Raw genomic sequence first — 24,281 nt, forward strand, 5'->3', positions numbered from 1 at the left:
CTAGTAGGTTGTGACATACGAGAGTGTCACCAACCCAAAAGAACCAACAGCAATAGTGAAGGTATGCTACAGTAGAAATGTAATCTGTGTCAAATGATGCGGTGTCAAAGAAGACTGCATAGTCAGTGTGGACGGAGTGATCTAGGGGCTGAAAATCTAGGGCTAAAGGTGTAGGTTTGATACCCTCCACTGCTGAAGAAGAGGCCCGAACAAATGACATGGTATGGCAACTTGTCAAACCTGTATGCTCAACTGTCATGAGTTGAAGGTCATCTACTGTGTGCATGGCTAAACATCCATTGGCATGGGATGTAGCGGTTGTCGTAGGCTCATCGAGAAGGCAATGAAAGGCCTAAAAGCCTAAAATACAACTAAAAGTGCATAAGATGTCCCTGAGCCAAATGCGGTGTCAAATGCTAATGAAGGGACTAATTTGTAGTCCTAGATCCAACCACTAATGTGCATCAAGTATGGACTGTATACGACAGCCATAAGTGCATGCTGAAACACTAAGTCTCCCTAGGTTGCACTATGGCTGCACCTGATGATGTACACTACACTGAGGTAGGACCGCACTGATGCATAAGTATCCTCATGCTGAGGAATGATCTACTGATCAAAAGAGGTGGTGGTGATAACGCGATCCAAGGGTGGTGCAATGCGGCATGATTGAGCTGATGTTGGAATGTCTTGAAGATTGATTTGCTGATCTGAACTGTTGGTAGGAACCGTGTCCATAGGTGTGATAAGCTCCATGTCAGAGGTGAAAGCATCAATGATGGATGTTGGAATGGAATCACCTAAAGAGCTGGATGGACTATGACATAAATCTCCGCATGTGGCTAGAGATGTGAGTGCCTCATATTGAGTACTTACATGCTAAATAATTGTATGATCAATGGTGAACTCCTACTAAGTATCTGCATCTATGGTAAGAGACAGAGTCAGATCCATGCATGAATGTGATGGCTATACGTCACTAGAATCAGACTGTGCTGATGTGGATGAAACTGGAGGATTTATAGTCAAATATGCCTCATACTGAGGGCTTGCCTGCCAAATGTGCCTCATATTGAGGGCTTACCAAGAAGTGTGCCTCATGTTGAGGGCTTACTGAGGAATGTGCATGATTAGAAACTGCGAGCTGATCCATGCTAACATGTGGAACATCTGCATCCAATCTGTTAAGGCCAATGAGGCTCGAGTTTGCATCATAGACTGGTACATACCCTATGGCAATGAATGGTCAAAGAAGGTTCTCTTTCCACTCATGGATCTCTTCTGAAGTCATGAATAGTGTATCATCAACGGTGTGATGTGGATAACTCCATGATGGAGGCGGCGGTCTGGTGCTCTATGCAAGATGGTTACCTGTGTACCGACGGCTAGAGTGTCTACCCATGAGAACATTGGTTTGGTGGAGTTCAATCTCCTCTATGGCAATGCTAGTCTACAACTAGACTACATGTCAAATCACAAAATGTAGCAAATGAATTTCATCTTGATTCATTTTAAGTGCTGGGTGCACTGCAATGGATCAGGGGGTGGTTCCGATGAAGAGGCTTTAATGAAGTTGTCTTGTGGAAATTTCAAATGTTAAATATGAGGTGCTCAGCACATAGAGTGCAAGTTGGCGATCATTTTTCCTTTTTACAGCTCTATGAAATTCCTTCTGGATCAAAAGATACGGCCCTCGGAAGGATAGGCCAAACTTTGATCCCAAGAAGGGCAAGAATGATGATGGTGGCACTATGATGATGTGGAAAGACAGGTCATATGCAGTGTACTTGTGTGGAGGAATGTAACTGTAGAGCACTGATGCTGAGGTGGCACAATGAGTTCATATGCTCTTACAAAAAAGGTGCCTATGAGGCACATGATGACATGGCATTGTGCAGCCACATGTCAATGATGAGTGGCAACTTGCTAACTGGGCACTATTGGGGTGGTTAGTGACACATGGCCATTGATGACATGTTAAACCTATTGACATGGTGGTGCCCAAGGTCACCGCAAGGAGTTGACATGGCAGAAGTACCCAATTTGCCACATGGTAGATTCTAAGCCAACCTTATCCAAAAATCTGAACCAGGTTTAACAAACACGGGTTAGTTTCACCCCTTATCTTCAAGTGGGTGACATGGCCATTTGCCACGTGTTAAGTGGATAGAGCTCAGAATCTTGATAGATTTGATAGAATCTTAGGAAGATTCTATCACATGCCGTCTCTCCGTCGATGGAGGCTAGGGCACATTGTTAAGGCATTGAGGTATCGTTGGCGATTTCTTGGCTCACTAAAGAAGATCAGGTGATCTGGAGGTCCATTCGTGAAGGTAGAGGTTGATGAGGGAGCTAGGTGTTGAGCTGATCGTGGAGTGCAGTAGGGCTGTGCTGGGCGGTCGCATTGCAAGGTACCAGTGTAGATGCAAGATGGCACAATGGTCGTTGGAGGCGGGAGCTAGCAATGGTTGGTGGAGTCACAACTATCAGCTAACGTCTTGGCATAGGCCTCAAGCTCACCCATTTTAAGTCCACGAAAATTATCATTTGGATCAAATATTATTTGCATGGTCAGGGACACATTTTTTTCTTTTTTCTACTACTCGTCATGACAAAGGTTGAAAAACATGCATCAGCATGCCTCATTTAGACGTGCGAGTCTCCAATGGGGAGGATACTTTGCATGAACTCTATATCACCAAATCTAAGACTTTTGAAAAGTATCATGCCCATTGGATATCATTTGCATGCTCGGGGATGCATTTTTCTTTATTTCTTACCACCTATCATATACAACGGTCAAAAAACATGCATTGGGGTTCTGCAATTGAATGTGCGAGTCTTTGATGGGAATGATTATTTTAAATGGCCTAAATATAGCCCATATTAAGTCTCATGAAAAGTGTCATGTCGTTCGGACATTATTTTCATGGTCTGGGAAGAACTTTTCCTTGTTTTTTCACCGCCTACTATCATGCACAAGGGTCAAAAATTTTGCATCAAGGTGTCTCATTCAAACTGTGAGTCTCAAATGGGCACAATACTTTCAACTACCCTATATCTCACCAAATTCATTTGCTTGGTCCAAGGCACATTTTTCTTGTTTTGCACCACCCATCATGCACAAGGCTCAAAAAACATGCATCAGGGTGTCTCATTTGAACATGCAAGTATTCGATAGATATGATATCACCCACTTACATTATTGTTCAAAGTCTCTTGTCCATCCTATATCATTTACATGGCCAGTGACATAGTTTTTCTTGTTTTTCACCCACTCATATGCACAAGGGTCAAAAAACTTGCATCGGGGTGTCTCGTTCAAATATTTGAGTCTTTGATGGAGATGATACTTTCATAAGCCTCAATATCATGGTTGAGAACACATTTTTCTTTGTTTTTCACCAATCATCATGTACAAGGTTCAAAAAACATGCATCAAAGTGCCTCATATGAGAGTGTGAGTCTATGAGGGGAATGATACTTTACACAGGACATAAACTTACCCTCTTTAAAGCCCATGAAATTTACTGTGCCCATCAAATATCATTTGCATGGTCGTGGACACATTTTTTCTTGTTTACCCATCATGCACAAGGGTAAAAAAGCATGCATCGAGGTGCCTCATTCAAATGTGCAAGTCTCTAATAGACATAATGACTTGAACAAGCATCAATAGCACCCACTTTAAGTCATGTATAAAGTATCGTGTTCATTAGATATTATTTGCATTGTCAAGCACTCTTTTATTTCTTATTTTTTCACCACCTGATGCATAAGGGTAAAAAAAATTGCAAATGGGTGTCTCATTTGATCGTGAAGGTATTGGATGGGGATTATACTTTGCATGGGCCTTAATATCACTAAACTTAATGCCCATGCAAATTTATTGCCTATTATATATAATTTGCATGGTTGGGGGTGCATTTTTCCTTGTTTTAAACCACATGCACAAGGGTAAAAAACCATGCATTAGGGTGTCTCATTCGAGTGTGGGAGTCTCCAATGGGGATGATTTTTCTTGCCCATGCAAATTTTCTTGCCTATTAGATATGATTTGCATGGTTGGGGGTGCATTTTTCCTTGTTTGAAACCACATGCACAAGGGTAAAAAAACATGCATTAGGGTGTCTCATTTGAGCATGGGAGTCTCCAATGGGGGTGATACTTTGAATGTGTTTCGATCTCACCCATTCTAAGTCCCATGCATAGTACCATGCCCATGGGATGCCATTTGCATAGTCATAGATGCATTTTTTCTTCTTTTTCACCCCCATCATGCACAAGCATAAAAAAACTTGCATCAAGATGTCTCATTCAAATGTGCAAGTATCTGATAGACATGATACTTTGCACAAGACTTATATATATATATATATATATATATATCTCAACCACTTTGAGGTTGCTAGAAAGAATCGTCATTCCCATAGGATATTGTTTTCATGGTCAAGGATGCATTTTTCCTTGTTTTCCATCACCTGTCATGCACAAGGATCAAAAAACACACCTTAGAGTGTCCCATTTGAATGTCTGAGTATCCGGTGGGCACAACAATGTATACAACTGGCCTTAATCCCATACACTTTAAGGTTCATGCAAAATATCATTCCAATGGATATCATTTGCATGGTATGGACACATTTCTCCTTGTTTTTCACCACCCATCATGCACAAGGATTTAAAAACATGCATCCGAATACCTCATTTGGACGTGTGAGTCTTTGATGGGAAAAATACTTTGCGTAGGCCTCAATATCACCTAATTTATTACCTCTTCAAACTATCATACCCATCGAATATCATTTTCATCGTCAAGGACAAATTTTTTCTTTTTTTTAACCACCTATCATGCATAAGGGTCCAAAAACATGCATCGGCTTACTCATTCAAATTTGCAAGTATTTTATGGACATAAATATTTGCACAAGCCTTAATATCATTTAGATTAAGTAGTGCAAAGTCGAATGCCCATCAGATATCATTTGTATGGTCAGGGAAGAATTTTTCCTTGTTTTTTCATCACCACCCCTAATGTGTGAGTATTGGATGGGCAAAACACTTTGCATGGAATTTTATCTCAACCAATTTTAAGGTGTGTGAAAATTATCGTGCCCATCGGATATTGTTTGCATGGTCAAGTATACATTCATTTTTTCTTATTTTTCACCACTGGTCATGCATGAGGGTCAATAGGGTGTACCATTCAAGAATGTAAGTCTCTAATGGGGTGATACTTTGCATGGGCCTCAATTTCATTGAATTAAATTCCCATTCAAAGTATCATGCCCATCCTATATCATTTGCAAGGTCAAGGATATATTTTTTCTTGTTTCTCACCACTTGTCAGCCATGAGGGTCAAAAAACTTGCACTGGGGTTTCTCATCTGAATGTTCGGGTGTTCGATGGGTGTCATAATTTTTATGGGCTTAAATATTAGACATTTTCATATTTTGCAAAGTATCGGGCCCATTAGATATCATTTTCATGCTTGGGGTATACATTTTTCCTTGTTTCTTCATCACACGCCATGCACTAGGGTCAAAAAACATGCATTGGGATGCCTCATTCAAGAGTGCAAGTCTCTGAGGTACATGATAATTTGAACAAGACTCAAAATCATCTATTGTAAGGCCCATTAAGAGTACCATGCACATTGGATATCATTTTCATGGTCAGGGATGCATTTTTTCTTTATTTTCACCTCATCATGCACAAGGGTAAAAAAACATGCTTTAAGGTGTCTCATTGGAATATGTGAGTCTCTAATAGGGATGCCACTTTATATAGGCATCAATCTCACCCAATTTAAGGATTTTTCAAAATCACATCACATCCAATATCATTTACATTGCTAGGGACAATTTTTGTTGTTTTCCCAACCCTGCATCATGCACAAGGGTCAAAAAACTTGCATCCAGCTGTCTCATTCAAACATGAGAGTCACGGATGGGTACTATAAATGGCATGGGACTTAATATCATCCAATTTAATTCCCTTGAAAAGTATTATTCCCATCGTATGTCATTGGCATGTTCAGGGGTGTATTTGTCCTCGTTTTCCACCATGCCTCATGCACAAGGGTAAAAATACATGCATCAGGGTGTATCATTTGAATGTGGGAGTCTCCAATGGGTATGATACTTTTAATGGATCTAAATATCACTCAATTTAAGTCCTGTACAAAATACCATGTCTATTAGATACCATTTGCATGTTAGAGACACATTTTTTCTTGTTTTTCACCACCCACCGTGGACACACATTAAAAAACTTGCATTGGGGTGTCCCATTCAAAAATGCCCATATCCAATGGACACAATAGTTTTCATAGGAATCAATATCACCCACCTTAAAGCCGATGGAAATATTCATGCCCATCATATATTGTTTGCATAGTGAGGGACACATTGTTTCTTGCACAAGGGTTAAAAAACACACATCAAGGTATCCCATTGAATGTGCAAGTCTATGATGGGAATGATACTTTGTATAGCCATTGATATCACTCACTTTAAGGATCATGTATGGATAGGGACTCATTTTTCCTTGTCTTTGATCACCCATCATGCAAAAGGGTCAAAAAGCGCACATCTGGGTGCTTCATTGAAACGCTCGGGTCTCCCATGGGGACAATACTTTGCACAAGACTCAATCTCACCAACTTTAAGGCTTATGAAAATAATTGTGGAAATAATTTGTGAGATTAAGACCTAAGCAAATGACCATCCCTAATACAGACTTGCATGTTCGAATGTGCATGAGTAAGTGCTCCAAAAAATATGTATTATTGTACTTATATTATCATGTGTATATGTTTTTTGGTGTGATTTGGATATCATTTATGCAAGAACACAGAGACCTATGTCTCTCTCCCTCTCTCTCTCTCTCTCTCTCATGGCAGAATACTACATCACAATCAAGAAATGAAATCTCTCTTTCTCTCAAATCAGAATTGAAATCTCTCACCAAATCTCTCAAGAATGGAGATGTATGGACAGAAATTTCTCTAATGTAGGGAAAACAAGAATGAACTCAAGATCACTCAATTGCTGAGGAACTCTCGATCTCTCGATCTCTCAATCTCTCACAAAGATGGTGCCTCAGCAAAGGGTACAACCATGCTCTGATACCATGAACGAATATGAAGATCGAGAGGAGAAGAGTGGAGATGATGAGCTAGAGAGCACACCACAAATGACTAACTTTACACTATATTAGTTGTAAAGAATGAATATATACATCCTCTTAAGGGTTAGGGATAGGGTTTCCAACCCTTTTCCTTTTTAGCACTCTTTTGGTTAGTGTTATGCACATATCATAACATGATATTGAATCATGCAAAAAGATCTCAGAACAATTGCCAACACCACATGTAGAAACGTGCACATACATAGAGGCATGGATCACATTATCCATCATTAGATAGGCATGATCCATAGCACCTAATGCCACATCATGTGATCCATCATGATGATGAAATTGTAAGGCAATCCCAACACATCATCTCTATGATCAACAACATACATCAACCAACAAATGTGCGTGAGTGTCATCTACGTACTACCCAATGTACCCATCAATGGACCATTTTTCATTCACATCCTCATCACCAAAAAATTGTATAATATGTCTAGGTATCAAATCGTAAAGCATCCATAGCTTGAATCATGTTGCATTCTCATATGAAGAAGTCTATGATTGAGGGTCTAGAGGTCGAATCCTTGAAATGCTTGTATGAAATTTTCAAATGATATGTGATATCTGAGTCCATCAAATAGCAAATAATAGCAAGTATGAAGCCACAATGACAATGCACGGGCATATATTTGGTGACATGGATTTATGATCTCATTGAAGTGATATTGACAATTAGCAATTTCCTACATCATGGCGATCAAATGATGGATAATAGAAATATCCTATGGACTCTAACAATGAAAACAATGCACAAATTGCCTTTGTTCTAAGGTTAGCACATGAACAATATCCACATTGCCCAATAAAGATATTTGTCAGAAGAAAATATGCAATAATAGATACATGACACATCCTTCCATCCTCTCAAGAAACCTCAGTCCATTATACTTACTAATTTGTAGCATTCATAGGTCCTCATAGATTGAATACTTCTAGCAAACATGTGCAACACTACTTTATACAATCATTGTACCCCCAATAATTCTATACGGTGAGAGCCATTAAATTGTTTTTTAAAATGTTATGTTTAAATGAGAAATTTTTTTCATGTTCTATCTTTTAACACTTTGAGAGAGAGAGAGGAGAGAGAGAGAGAGAGAGAGAGAGAGAGAGAGAGAGAGAGAGAGAGAGAGAGAGAGAGAGAGCAGGCGGGGGGGGGAGAGCATGTAACAAGCCCAGTCAGTGCATTAAATCTATTTGAAATTTAAACTGCCTGTAAACAACCACTTGTGAGCAGAAGCTTAAGGAAAAATGTGTGTTGTAAATGGAAGGGTGCAAATGAATATGGAAAAAACTAGGTTGCCAATAATCAAAGTAGGGGTTGTGATTTGAAGAAGCAAAAAGTGCATCATAGCAGCCCAAGGGTGATCCCCATGCAGGAATTAAAGCATCACTTTCCCCTTACGAGCTAGAATGTACACATGAATATCGAGAACATTCGACCCCCGTGCAATTTTGGTGAACATAACCTCTGTGTAGGAAGCAAGCGCAAGCTTTTCCCGCCATGCTTTGAACGCCAGAAAATTTCCATGATGGTGGACATAAAGGATGTAAGATCTCCTTTGGTAAAAAAGATCAATGCCAAATAAAATTTAATGTAAACCACCAAAATAGATTGAACAATTCGAAGGCCAATGACCAAGTAGCTAACTCCCAATATTCCAACTTTTTCTTTAATTTGGCAAGAACCCAATCAATCTATTGATGATGGGTAATCTTCCAACCCAGAGGATAACGACTATGGCCTACCAACTGAGTGGGTGGGACGATTTCTTCTGGCCATACCAGACTCTGTCAAACCTTAGAATGCAAAGGCAACAAGCGAGATTTCTGAAAATTCACATGAAAGCCAACAACCAGACCATATAAAGAGAGAACCTACATAAGTGAAGAAAGGTCCCTTTCAGCATTCCGTGGCATTAAAAAAGAGCAACCAGAGGGAGACTTACAGGAATTTCCAAACCATGTAACATGTCAGTCTCAACCAAATGATCCTTATATTGAAGCACATGATGTGTGGCTATAGCATATAAAATAGCACTCAAAGAGCAAACTTGATGAATTGAACAATGGAGTGTCCAAGCCTTTGATATATCCCCCAACAAAATGCATGCAACTTTGCTATCCTCGGTGCTAAGCCAAAAGATAGCATGTTGCAATTTCTAACCAAAACCCAAAGCCTGCATAGTCTGAGCTATAAAATCCCATTGGATGGTGTCAAAGCCTTTGTAATATCTACTTGCAATAGGAGAACATCCTATTGTGTATACTTGGCATACTCAATCCCAACATAGGCATTGGCAATATTGTCATTGATATGCCTATGAGGAATAAAACCATAATGTGCTAGATGAAGGCCATCATTTAAATATTCTTTGATATGATCAACCACCATTTTGGTGATGATTTTATAAATAACTAGCATCAGGGTGATAGGCCTCCAATCAGCCAAGATTCACAGATTGGCTTCTTGGGCAAAAGCTTTAGAAGCTCTTTCTTCCAAGACTCCAACATATATTAATTTTTCCAACCACTATTTATCATTTGCAGCAAAGGAGACGTAAGGAGATCCCAATATGCTAGGAAAAATTCAATAGTGAGACCATCTCAGTCAGGATATTTCCATCTACCACATGATTTAACAACATCACTTAACCCTTTTTCAATGAAAGGAGTTCCCAAGTCCAAATCCTATGTTGTGGTGAGACAGTGGGAGTGACATGCTGTAATAATGTTTGCCTTGCTGAAATGACCTCCTGTGATGGAGGAGCTACTTTCCCAAAAATTGACAAGAAAAATGATGAACAAAAGCAGAAGCAAGCTATGCTCGAGAAGAAGTCCAAACACCATTAGATAAAAGAGCGATGCAAATACTTTGAGAATGCCTCTTGTATTGTAGCCCCTTAAAAAAGCTTTGGATGAGCTACCTTTATCCAAAAAATCCCTCTATCGTGCCCAAGTCTCCCATTTAGAGATCTTTCAGTTATCATTACATTGTAGAAAATGTTTAGCATAGCATAGAATCTAATTTTCTTCCATGGAAAGATTCCTAAGATGACTCATCTCTGTCAAAGAATGACACGTAAATTTTGCATGAGCAAAATTCTCTCTCAGGGTCTTCATGTAGATTTTGCCATAATTACGAATAACTACTTGCATTCTCACAATGAAAGCTTCCCAAGCATAATCAATGCTAATGCAAGACTGTTGAGATAGGAGCTGAACAACATCATGAACTAGAGCCTTGTATTCATCATGCTCCCAATAACTATTATGCACAATGAGTAGTCTTCTTTGTGTAAGCATATCATCAGGCATCTCATGAAGAGAAATACTCAACCACAAGGGGGCATGATCAAAATGCATAAAAGCATACTCCACCCATAATTTAGCAATGAGATTATCATAGTGCTGAGGATTAACCTTGTACCAATGATCCAGACGAGCCCGATAAGAAGACTGAGCATTATGTTGAAAAGTATAGTTTGGCAACATGGGCTATGATTCTTCTCAAAGGTCAACAAGATTGAGCTGGAGTAATACATTAGACCAATGATGACACTCAGAAGATAACATGTGAGTATGGCTTGAAGTATTATCACCCTGCTAAGGAGCATTATTAAAATCTCCACAAATTAAGGCATGTCATCTCCAAGGATAGCCTTGCATATCAGCCCAAATTAAGCATGTATTGCAAGAAGACTGAGGCACATAAACTGAGGCAAATTTAAAAAATTCCCCTTGAATGAGACGTTGTATAATTAGCCATCTGCCTTGGCTATCATTGAGGGCAACAACTGGCTGAAACTCTTGTTTCACCAGAAAGACTACACCTAAAAAAGAATGCTCACCTGCATAGAATATGTCATACCCAACAAAGTTCCCTTAATGACCAGCATACATATGCTAGTTATGCTCTTGCAACAATGTGACTATGTAGGCTGTAATTGATTGAGATAGCCCTAGACAAGTTTCCATTCCTTGGGATCACATAAACCTTGTACATTGAGAGTCAAACATCAAAATATGTACAACTAAGAACCAAATGTATCAAGGCTACATTTCAATCTCAGGATCTAGCCCTCGATCCTGAGAAGATACAAGTGTGCTATGGAGAAGACAAATTTTTCTCTTCAGGAAAGAGGGTGCGACTTGCTATCACAGTAGCCCAAGAAATCCCAATTCCTAAATTTTCTTAAGGAGTATGACCATTTGAAGATGAACCATTCCATATACGAGAAGTGAGAGGTCTCTATTTCTCTTGGACTCTACCAAGCTTCCTGCAATTTTTTTTCCTTTGCTTTCAATTGAGAAGTAAAAGGCATCGAAGAAGAGGTATTTCCATTTGACATAACCACAGATTTTCCCTTATCTTGGATTGCAATAGCAGACTTGTTTGGCTTATTTTTAACCAATAGTGTCCTTAGGATGCATTTGAGCAGGCATAGCATCTAGAGGCATTTTGTGTAAAACCAAAGGGCATTGCGAAGCCATGTACCCAAACTTCTTGCATTCAAAGAAAGCTCCTGCAAATAATCCCCATTTAAGCTTATGAAAAGAACTTCCCATAGCAACACTATTGACAGTAACAGAATAAGACTTTGGAGTGGGGTTATCTATAACCCAAAAAATACAAAATCTAATAGAGTTGCCATTTGGCCGTGGTGGACACACCACCTTGCCCAAAGAACCTGCAATTTTTGCCAACAGAGAAGCCATACATTGAGGGAAGTCCACTACTTCCACCCACACTAACAATGATGTCTAATCAAAGCTTGATAGTCCCTAGTAGGTGATCATGTGAGAACATGCACCATTTGCTACCTATAAAAAAGAGGAGAATGTTCCACGAGAATCTGCTTATGCTATTCATCCACCATAATAACTTCAAAGAAGCCCCAGGATGCATAATGCACTTTATATACAAAACAACCACCTAGAGTGTGTGTCAACTAGTTACCCACATTAGTGAACTTGGCCTCCATCCTAGAAGGAAAATAATGACTGCCATATTCACACACAAGATCCACAATATCATTCACATCCACCATTATCCCAACAATGGGAGCAAAATCTTTCCATTGCGAGTGTCGTCAAAATTCTCATGCATCACATCATAGATCAATTGAGCCTCCATAGAGGCATGCCCAGGATCATCCTGCTGACCCAAATCCCACTTCTATTTTTTATTCATATAAGTCTTTATGGTATCCATTGATCTCCTGTATGATTGAAGAAAAATAAACCAAAACCAATCAACTGGCAAAGATAGACATGGCTAGAAGAGGCTAGAAAAGAGAAAAAGGAAAGTATGCGCAGTAGAAAGTGGAAGAGGAGAAAGGCTAAAAGAAGTGAAAGAAAGCAAGGGATAACTACACAGTAGCACAAGAGTATGAGGGACAACAAAGAGGAGAGAAAAAATAGGCATTGGAAAAAAAAGCAACGAAGGTAGGACAACAAAATTACATGACGCACGCTCGAAAGTCTGCACACATGTATATGAAGAGCATAGGAAATTTGCAAAGGTCCATACAATTTGTACAGAGCTGTATGGAGCAAATCCATGCAATCCACGTCAGTTTTCAGTGACCAAAAATCCTGAACGGGGTAGCTATGGTCGTCAAGATAGCTATTGTGAAGGCAAATACTAGATGCAAGCACAACAGGATTGTATGGAGACCCGAGATGTCTCATGTGCAGGGTCGAAACCCTAAAAAGGGCCTGGATAGCTTGTAGGTGCCATATCTTACTGCTCTCTCTCTCTCTCTCTCACACACACACACACACCACACACATGCACGTGCAAGTGCATGCGCGCGCACGTACACACATACACACATTATAGCCCACGGTCCCCAATAGCGAACCCAAGTAAAAAACAAGTCAAAATGCGGCCATAGAGGATGATAAGTAGGCTATGGTTGAGAAACTACTAAATCCAAGAACTGAAAAAATCACAATAAGCCAAAACTTCCTACTTCAAAACTGACATAAGGTCCCACGGCAAGTGCGAGCCTGAATGGTCGGTGGTAGTCTAGCCACAGAACGAGATGTGCAGACCGGCACCGCATCACGACACTCACTACCTGTTTTCCCGCAAGGGTGAAAGCCCCATTTGAATGCTGGAAGAGACATCTGCATCGTTCCCACGCTTGGGCATTCAAGTGGCAGGTGGAGGCAACCATGGCCATTTGCATCCACCAAAATTCTTTGGATCGGTTTGGCCTACTCAGCGCTGCTTCCCTTGAATCCAGAGCCTTAGCTTTGGGAACCCATCCAACCAATCAGCTCTCCCCCATCCCCCCATAAATTTCTCTACTCTGCCTCTGCAATACTCCTACCTGCCTCTACGCTGCTCGTCCCTGCTCCTGCTAGACCTGAGTTTGTAGGCGTGGGAACTGCAGATGGGGTGGCCGTTTGGAAACTCATGCGCCATCGGTGTCTGATCCGAAATCTCCGAGCAGGGGAAATGGAGCTTTTTCCCCTCCGTGGAAAGAGGTAGTCCGAGAAGAGGCCTTTACACTCTCCATAGATATTTCCTAGTTTTCGTGAGTAACATAACAATATTATAAGTGAGTTTTCTTAAGGAATAATATTATAAGTAAATTCCAAGTTAGTCGTCCTTAACTGTCAAAACGGCCAGCGTCAACGCCAGGTGACATGGAGCACCCTGATGAAAGCGATGGCACCGATGAAAAGCTAGATACGATCGAACCCAATTCATGTATGGACGTCCAGGCTCCCAAACCTGCACATACATTTTTGAAGGTAATTTGCCTCAAATCGTCTTCAAGTTGGCTCAGAGTGAGAATTTTGCACGGCATACGATTTTAAAATTGATGTTGTCGCCTTACGCTTGAAGGGCTTTTAAATGGCTTCGTAGTTTCAATTGAACCGAATTTGAGTTTGTACGACTAATTAATGGAACTGTCTAACGATTTAAATTTGTTTTTTTTTTTCGAGCAAAAAGGAAAATTTTATTAAATTATGAAATATGGACAAGCGCTCTGCAATCCCTAAGGGATATTACGCAGAATAGGCAGAACAGTGAGAAACTACTAAATCCGAGAACTGAAAAAATCACAACAAGCCAAAACTTCCTGCTTCCAAACTGACAGAAGGTCCCACGGCACGTGCATATGCCGAAGAACCAGATTGTTGCGGGTGATCCACAGGCGATTAATCACAATCTTATGATAAGGCTGTACATATCAGGCTCATTGTTAGTTTTCGGTTCAAAAGTCTAAATCCACACTTGATAGATGCACAGCCTTATCATGACATTGTAACTGAGTAACTTTGTTGAAATCTGGAGCCGCTTTTTTGTTGCAAAATAACTTTTAGCATATGCTTTCCAGAATTTCAGAAAGTTTTAGTGCCAGCTTATATGAATTCCTGATATTTATCTTCACCTTTCTTTCATACTACATCAAGACTACGAAAATTTGGTGAGTGGAAAGATGGGAAGGAAGACGATGAGCAATTATTGGTCACAGACAAGGGGTATCAAGACCAAGCGCCATGAAACAGTTGACTATGGCTAGACTCATGAGCTGGCCATCTGACATGATGCAACATGCTTTTATTACCATATCATTAGTTTAGCGTCAAGGTTACAAGAACCACTCCACTAATTATCTACATTATATTCATATGGGATTTGGACGAGAACTAGGATGAGGTCCTTAGGATGCTATATGCTTATATGCTTCATTGCGTTGCATGAAAAAACAGTTTTCTGCTCATTTGGCAAAGTCTGATGGAAAGGACTCTGGTATTGAGTACAGAAACATTAAAATTCAACTCCAGTTTTATGATCCAAAGCTAGATGTTCATAAAAGGTGAATAGTTGGGGGCCGTGCATAATTGTCTCTTAGTCAGCATATAAATGCCAAGGGAAGAGGCAGACTATAGCATTTAAAAGTCTAACGGCCTTACTGCATGTCCTCAGCTCTAAAGACCACTAGTTTTGTCTTATCTACTAAGGGAATATCACTTCTTTTGTATATCCTTGAAAGTATTTTTTGCTATGGGCATGTCATCATACATCAATTCTACCACATAGGATCATAAGTACCATGTTGGTGGTTGGCCAGCTGCTTTCAAATCATACTTTTGCATGTGAGTGCTTCCATTGGAAAAGTTTTTTAGTTGGCAGTCTCTCGGCCCTTATGATGTCCAGCCTGGAAGGCAGACCTCCAACTTCACAGGTTGCTTTGCTCCATTATACGCTTCTTCTAGTGCTCCATTCTCTCCCAAACGTTTCTAGTTTCTTTTTTTCCTCGGGCAAAGGGACATATTTATGCCATACCTTCGAGACCTCATCACTAACACACATTCTTTATCCAAAGTAACAACACTTTGGATGACATCTTCATACTTTGGGAGCTATATTGGTTGAGCCTTATAAAGGGTACCATGAAGTGCTTGGGCTCCTCTACATGCTGGGTCAAAGGGATCTTGACACTGTACATAGGTAGTTATAGCCACAAGAGCCACACATGGGAGGCCTTATCGCTATCATTTTGAATGTACCCTGGAACCCCTATTGTTCCTTGTTGTTGCTAAGGCCTTGGACTTTTCTTGAGATCCAATAGGCAAGGCCGGCAGGGATGCACCTCCCAATCCACTAGGAGGTGGCGTTACTTGCAGATGCAACAACCCTATTTGTGGTGGGATCGAGAGGGTCAAACTCCTAATGGGCATCGACACGGGGCTCGAGGAGGAGGGTTCCATCAGAGCCTGTAATATAGAGGACCAGTGAGTAATTCTATTATGGCATTCCATTCTCTCACCATCTGTAATGATAAGCGAAGTAGTGGACTTGGAGTCTAGAGTCTTGGAGCCTTTTCCAATTCAAAGTGCCTCTAGGGGGTACTCATCTGCCTATCTCAAGCCCTTTCTACAGGCCTCTAGGATGGCTGCCTCTATCTCCTCTATCCACTGTCTACCTCCCCACGTATGCCGTAGAGCATCGAGGCACTCCTGTAGCTATAAAGTAGCCAAATTCAAGTTCCCCTAGACCAAGGTGGGATGTGTCCCACCATGCCCAGCCATTATAATATGCAAAAGCACCTGCAAACTCAAGGCTTGACAAGCCAGCTTTCTATCCCATGAATTTGAACCATCCAACTTTCTAGTAGGATCCAACACCTCTCTCTTTTCAGATTCCTTTTCATCTTTCCCTCGCGGTACTCATTCACTATTGTCTCTTGCCTGTTTTAGCCTGGTAGGAGTTTACCACCCAATTAGGTCTGCATTCCCAAACAGCCTGACTCGCGAACAGCGACTCCTGAAGCAATAGGGTCTGAGTTTATGACGGGGCTCCGACGCCCCAGAGGACTCGCGCCTGGTCCAGTGAAGAGGAAGGATGCCTTTTCAGACTACAATTCACTGGCAAGGTTTGTTAATATTATTATGTCAAAGAAAATCTTTCTTTTCAACTGATGTATGAATGTAATGATTCTGATTTTTCTACATGAATGCTGAATTGTATAATAAGCTTTTGATAATGTCACTTTTAAAGGTCTATAAATATAAGGTTTTAAGCATTGAGCTTTAGGAGATATTTCTTGCAAAATTACCATATGGTCCACCACCTCATCATGCCTTGGAGCATGGTATTGATTTACGTGGCAGACACCCTTGTGGATAATCCCGTGGATCTAGGCATTTGAGACCTAGACGACAGACTCTCACCTCGGTACTGTTTTGGGATAGAGAGCTCTTGGGAAGCTAGACAAGTGATGCCCTTGACACCTGCACCCATGTGTAGCTCGGCCACTCCAATGTTCTAAGATGGTATAAGAGCCTATTGATCTATCGAGAGCTTAACGCACCTGTGGCAAACCTAGGCATGACATGAGAGGCACATACAATGATGGTTGATAGGCGCAATTAGTGCAGAGCAGTGCTCGGAGCACCCAAAGTAGAACTATAGCGCGTGCCAACCTAGTGATGAGGGGTCGACCAATATATGATCACTAGCACATTCAGAGTGGATGGCTGAGTGGGCACAAATCCTATGATGTATAAATAGGAATGCACCACGATTTAACCTTGTGATAGTGTGGCAGGTATAGGTAGCGGTGGCTGCTCTTGCACCTACATGTGGACACTTGGAGATTTCAATTAAGGGGAATAAACACCCCTCTAATTGGTGATCCCCCTCGTGCTTGGATTAAGGGGGGATAACTCAATTGAGGTGTATGGGCAATCCAAGCCCATGTAATATGGGGCTGACAGACTCCCTTGTTGTAAATAATGCCACAGCCATGTAAGACCTAGATGATAGATGGAGACTCTCATTGCAGTACTGTTTTGCGGTAGAGAACTCTTGAGCAGCTAGGCAAATGATGGGTGATACTGAACAACACATGGCCCATGACACGTGGCACTTATGCGTAGGGTGGCCACTTTGTGGTTCATGCTGTAAGAGCTTAGAAACATTACATGTATGGTGCCAAATGATCACCATTCGCTGAAATTTATTTGTAACAGCATGACCTTTGAGGCTGGAGGGCTCGGTGGGTCAAACTTATGCAAGATTTTACCTTTGAGATTCATGTAAGTGAAGCTCTACAGGGGTTTTAGATGCCTTGGCCATAATTCTGAAGTAAATGCTATCCTTATACAAAAATACGATCGGATTTCTATGACTCTCTCAAAGGGCTTTGCCAAACTGATATGCATTTAAGAAAGATTTGGCAAGAGTTTCAGGTAGGAAATCCACTCGGCAATATGGGACAGGTTGCAAATCAATGGTTTGAAAGTAATATAGCACAACAATGTTCCATTCAGAATGGACTATTGCTTAGGTCTAGTAAAATATTTCTCCCTGATTTTCAGAGGACATTAAGTGCCACCTATTATATGAATGTCATGATGTTACAAGTGCTTGATGTTTAGGCATTCATTGTACTTTGGATTCGGGCAAAGGTCCTTTATTTGAAGATGAAATTGTACGTTACATGGTCAAGTGTAAGAAATTCTAGCTTAGTAAGGTAGAGGCATGTTGCTTCCACTTTAGATTCTCAAATGGGAAGGGGAAAAGCATCTCTATTTTTCAAAACTTGCATCGACAAGAGGTCATGATGCAATTCGGATACTCATCGATAGACTAACCAAGATGGTATGGTTTATTCCAACAAACGTAACTATTCAAATGGCAGGGCATGCACAAGCGTTTGTGGACAAGTTATTCAAGATTTTAAGGATTGCACACTTTTGGCAAACTACCTTGAGTATCTGATGCTTTGTAGATCATCACAATTAGGATGGTCAAACTGAGAGAACTGATCAAAATATGAAATATACATCATGCGCTTAAAGCGTATGTCTCTAGGAGTAAGAAGTGTTGCAGCCAGCAAAGGATTGTCAATTTTACCATAGGGCTCATCACATTTATGCTTACGTATTGGTGTGCAAAAAGTGTCGCAGTAAGCAAACGATTGTATCTAGAGTGCTTAGGACTTTAGTGTTTCAGATCACGAAAGAACTTGCATTCTAAAGTAAAGCATGTGGTTATATTTGTGGATTTCCAAGGATTCTAAGATAACAAGCGTTTTCAACCTTGTGAGTGACTATCATGAGATTGAAACTGCACTATGTTGTGTTTTTAAAGGATGAGTTTGGGAATGTTCTCGGATTCATCTAGGTATATATTTGAGATCTGCATTTGATCATAAAGAAGATAAATGATCCTGCATACCAGTTGCAACTTTCCAAAAGAATCAAAATCCATATTGTCGTTCATATAAGCCCATTAAAAGAAATGTTTTTGCTGTGAGGGATAACTTAATCTCTGAGGAGGAACTAGTCCTACTAGAGGATTTGACTACCTCTATTCATGAGAACCCAAATTCGTCTACATCCTTGTGATCCATTTGTCTTCATAATTGTATACATTACAAATACATGATTCTATGTAAGGATAAGGTCCTAGATAATTCTTGGGGCGGCGTTCATAGTCTTAGGGAGCAGTTCCCAACCTTTACTTTATGACAACATAAATTTTTACTTAAGGGGGAATAATGTTATATCTTCAACTAGCCCTAGTTAACCTAGGTGATGTATTCACCAAGGTGAAATGGATATTTTCGATGCTAAACAAAATCTTATTGCCAGGGCCACGATGACTATCATCTGAGGGAAGGTCTAATAGTTTCTACACACAGAGAAGCTACATAATGATATAAGGTCCCCGTGACCTCTAGAAAAGGCCATGTCACAAGGCACTTTTTACCTCTCTTTACTTCCTTCCCAAAATTATTATCTACCTTTTATTCCAACCTCTTCAAAGCTAAGTTTCTAAGATCATATAAAGGGAGCCAAGCCAAGCAAAATGGAAGCTCTAAGGAGGAGCACATTGGTGATCAAGGAAGATGGAAGAGCTATTCGTATTGAAGATGGCTACCTGATTTTTTTTCCCAAAATCAAAACAAAGATTGCAATTGTAAGAAATTAAGTTTGACTTTCCAACACATATGCATATGTTTCTATGGTGGGATAGTTAGCACGCTTCTTGCCCACAATTAAAGTCCCATGATTGGCACAAGTTCTTATAGGTATTCTACATGTTTCAAATGAATATTAACCTTGAATTCTCTTAGGATTGCAATGAATTTCTATAACTAGGATTGCAATGCATTGCTATAACTTCTTTGTCGTTTGAAGAGTTTATCCTCCTAGTACGGTGAAAGGATGGTTATTAGAAGATGTTAGAAAAGTCATCTACATGATTAGTAGCATTGTGAGGTATGCCCACTATCAGAATAACAAATTTAATAGTTATTTTTAGAGGGCTGTTTTAAAGTATTGGAAACAACTTCAAATATGAGCATTGCAAATCATCCACAGAGTACGGGTCAATCAAGCCATGAGGATATGCTTAGGGCATATGTAAGTAATGGAAAACTAATTGGAAACAGTAATAGTGCCAAACATTCTACAATGGGTTTTAATACTTTTATTATAATGTATGGATATCAATCAAGAATGCCAATTGCGGTGGGCTTGAAAAGGAGATGGTTGAGGTAGCTAGATATTTTCTTGAAAAGATGAATCAAATACTTAAAGTAGCTAAAGTTAGCAGTGTAAGGGCTCAAGATAGAGCAAGAAATTATGCAGCTCTACACTGTAGAAAGGTGGAATTTGCAGAAGGTTAGAGGGTCCATCTTAAAGTGTCAGAATCTTCAAAAACCTTGAAAATAGGTAAATCTTGAAAGCTATCTCCTAGGTATTGTGGACAGTTCCTAATACTTAACAGAATTGGAAAACTTGCTCACAACTAGCTGAGCTGTCTAGCCTTGCTGTTGAAATATCTCACCACCGGAGTAAGTGATTAACTAAGCGGTCTCTAAATTCCAGCATGTCAAACCGGAGGTTGTAGGAACAAGGGAAGTGGTTGTCTCTTGAGGAGAATGAGCCTGAGATGCCCCTCTGACCCAACTATTTTTGCTCCTGAGAGCCCTCATTCAGACCATAACAGGGGATCTCTTGCAGGTTCCTCGTTCATTATTTCCATCCATTCTAAACTCTCCTTTTGGGTCTGTATCTCTAGAAATTCAAGTCCTTGTTCTAGTCAAGTTTCTGGCGTCAACTTGAGGCACTCAACCTATATGAAAAGCCTTCTGAGCCATTCTAATCATCAGCCAGGGAAATAGCAAAGTAGCAGCCAGAACTTGAGAAAGTAAGCAGCCATCAATGGCTCATGTAGGTAGCAGCAGGGCCCCTGGTAGTCTAAGATGGCCTACAGCAGGGTGCAAGGCAGTTCGTAGCAGCCCTAAGCCAGCTCAGGATGTGGGCTCTTTGAGGTTATACCCAGGCAAGCCATTCCCATTCTCCAATCACAAAATAACTTTCTTCACAGGTAGTCACAGTACATAATGTGTCACTCTATCTGTTCGATATTTTTCTTTTGATTTGCTCTATACTTCCACTGCAAGTAGATCCTGTAGTCACTTGGGTGCATGTGGAAAGTAATAGTAGTACCTATGCATCTTACCAAGCTAATTATAACAATAAAGCTGATCAACTGGCGTTCTCCCTTCAGATGAGGTCGCAGGATGGATTGCCTGTCAACAAACAAAGGGTGTCTGCATCTGTTTGCATTAGTGCCAGATCTAGGGTCAATAAATTTTTACTTCTGTTCATTAAAATAGTGGTGGGCAAGGACCTTCGTCTTACAACAGGAGTGGTGGCTCCACTGTGCATCTGCATATCTTTAGAGAAACATCTGAAGAACTCATATAAGATGGGAACATTTGTCAAGTGCTTCTATAGACTCAGCTTGAATCATTGGGAAATGGAAGGGGACAAACGTCAAGGGTACAATAGGTCGTCTATAATCATTGGGAAATGGACGGGGAAGATGAACTTCAAGGGTATAATAGGAGGTCTATACCTGTCTAGAGAGCATATAGGGCTAGTATGACCACACTGTGAGCTGTTTGGTATTTGTTAGGGTGATCCCTGACTATGGAACCCTTTTGTAAAATGCATCATGGTTGTCAGAAACGTCAGTTACAAAACGTTAGGTACATTTTAGGGTCGAGTACCTAAAGTACCTAAACTTAAGAAACTTTAGAAACATATAAATAAATAAATAAATAAATTATATATATATATATATATATATATATATATATAAAAGATATCTTATTAGTTATTAGTAATTTATAGTAGATATTGAGATGCATCATGCTGCATGTGCCATGGCCCATGCACATTGCACTTATTACTAGAACATACATGATACATCATACAATATACAAAATCCAAGGCAAGTACTCAAAACTTTGCTGAGGGCAGGCTGAAAGCACACAGGGCTCCAAGATCGACACACAGGATTGCAAGTTTCATGCGTCGAGCAGCTCGAGGTGTTGGAAATGGTACCATACGAGGTACGGCTGTCGACCATAACCCAAGGTGCAAATTTTGGGCAAAAGCCCTAAATTTTAAGGCAGGTTTCTAACGTTTCTAACCTTTAGAAACATGTATCTATCCAACCATGATTTAATGCATATATAATTGTATATCCCTATAGAATTTGTTGGTTCTGAATTTCTCTCTTTTTTATGCTTGTTTTACTTTTTCTTAATGCACAAATTTTGTTGGAAAGTTCAAGCAGCTTGCAGCTTTAGAGAGAGAATTAGCTTGTTTTTCTAGTTGATGTTGCATAGAACTCTTACAGATCAAGCTTCGGGATGTGTTTCCATGCTCCAATATTTCAACCAACTGCATGCCATCATATTGGAGATGATTTGTTGTCAATTACTTAAATGGGTTTCATTGATACTGTTTTGTAATTGTGAACCAACTTCCAACTAAAGACATATAGGCTTCAAACAAGCATTTGATCAAAATGTATTTTTGATGAAAAACAATTCTCAGACAAAATCTGTGTTAGTGTTGTCCAGGAAGTCTCATTGCCTGTTTCGGTGTGTTTGCAAAGTGGAATTCTTTGTGCATTTTCAAAATGCATCATTTTTCTTGTGTTTTCATGGCAGTATGAGGTGGATGAAACCTTCAAGCGGATAGCTTCTCATAAAGGTAGCCTTTCGATGCACACCTATCACTAACATCAACCTTATCTGGCCTTCATGTATTGAAGTGGAGGATGCTGACTTGCTCTTGATTATAGAACCGTGGCATGAAAAATTTTGCCCAATCGAAATACTTATATTTCTTCACTCTTATTCTTCAAATGGGTTTTTTAAATCAAGTGAATGTTCTTTATGCATATATAATGCTTCAGTTTTCTACACATTCACACTCACACACATGTGCATGTCCGTGCACACACACACACACACACACACACACAAATTTGAAAGACCAAAGAGGCCTATGAGACCAAATAGAAATTACATCATGAGATCAAGCCTTGCCTAAGGGGAACTAGAGGTTCCTAGCACACCTATAAGGATAAGTGGAACTAGAAAACAAGAACACATTAAATACATTGTCCTAAAGGAATTATGTCTTAGTATAAATGGAGAGAGCTGTATGTGGGCCCAACTAGGGTTGTAGAAGAAACCTTTATTCTTTGAAACATGTCGGAGATTTGCTACTAGCGTCCTCCCTTTTGCTTAGTAGGATGGACATGTGGTGGGCGGCATGAAGTAGCCTTCTGTGATACTACTATGAGGGTGCCTCAAATGTCATGATTCATAGTTTGTCGAACACGGCCCACTCATCCTCATTGAGATCCATTGCGTAAAAAGCATGTGAGTCAAATAGGAGGAGAAAGCTAGATTTGGGACAAGGGTGAGTGCCAATGATGATCCCACGTCCTTCTAGACTATCAATGAAAAACTCATCAATGTAGGAACCAAAGAGGGTGGGGGATAAAGGGAATCTTAGCTTTAGACCAATGGTTGTATTCAACTTCTTAGAAATACCTTCTATGGTGCACAATTTGCCTTTGAACTTTATCGTACAAGGCCATAGCTGCCCAAACATGGGACCAACCAAATTCATAGAATGCATACTGACTCGGCAACTATTAAAGAGAATTTGGGTGTCGACCTGTTAATAGGAAGAGTCAAAGAGATACAAGACAAGATGACAAACTAAATAGGCCTAATAGGTGAGACGGCCAACCAAACTCAAACTAATCCCTGACTAATCTTTTGAATAGAGCTAACTACTAGAATGAAAACAGAAGTAAATTCAGACTAGTATTTCCCTGACTAATCTTTGAATAGAGCTAACTACTAGAAACATAATGATGAAAACAGAAGAAAATTCGGACTAGTATTTACCACCCAAGACTTTTTTTTTTTGGGCAAAAAAGAGACTTTTATTAAGTAAGAAAGAAACTCGCTAGAGCAAGCTCTATGCGGAAATACGACATGCTAAGCATGTAATAAAAAACACCTCAGAGGAATGAGGTAGAAAGAAACCAAATTCCTGAGCATGAAAGGCATATTCTGCTCTCTGATCTGCATATGAGCCCTTGCTGTAGCAAGGCACTCCTGAATCCAAACATCTGTGGGCCTCTTCTGCTCTTCCCTTTGAAGGGACGCTAACTGCTGGCGTATACCAATCTCACGTCTGAGAATCTCATGTCTCCTTG

The 24,281-nt window shown here is 40.2% G+C and overlaps 1 protein-coding gene across 2 annotated transcripts in view; it reads left to right on the forward strand.

Moving 5' to 3' along the window:
- The first annotated feature begins 13,156 nt into the window (after window positions 1–13,156).
- The window catches only part of LOC147890315 (uncharacterized), a 33,796-nt gene continuing 22,671 nt past the window's right edge, over window positions 13,157–24,281 (forward strand). Inside the window, exons 1-3 of one of the 2 annotated variants that reach the window (XM_087390985.1) lie at window positions 13,157–13,699; window positions 13,845–13,969; window positions 22,711–22,753. In XM_087390985.1, coding sequence (XP_087247111.1) covers window positions 13,862–13,969; window positions 22,711–22,753 — 151 coding nt within the window. In that variant the 5' untranslated portion in view covers window positions 13,157–13,699; window positions 13,845–13,861. Of the gene's footprint in view, window positions 13,700–13,762; window positions 13,970–22,710; window positions 22,754–24,281 lie in introns of those variants that run through there. The other variant, XM_087390984.1, reaches the window with a different exon arrangement.

This window comes from Dipteris shenzhenensis, chromosome 19 (genome assembly GCF_047967505.1).
Source record: "Dipteris shenzhenensis isolate YYH24624 ecotype China chromosome 19, Dip_SZ_1.0, whole genome shotgun sequence".
NCBI classification, from domain to species: Eukaryota; Viridiplantae; Streptophyta; class Polypodiopsida; order Gleicheniales; family Dipteridaceae; genus Dipteris; species Dipteris shenzhenensis.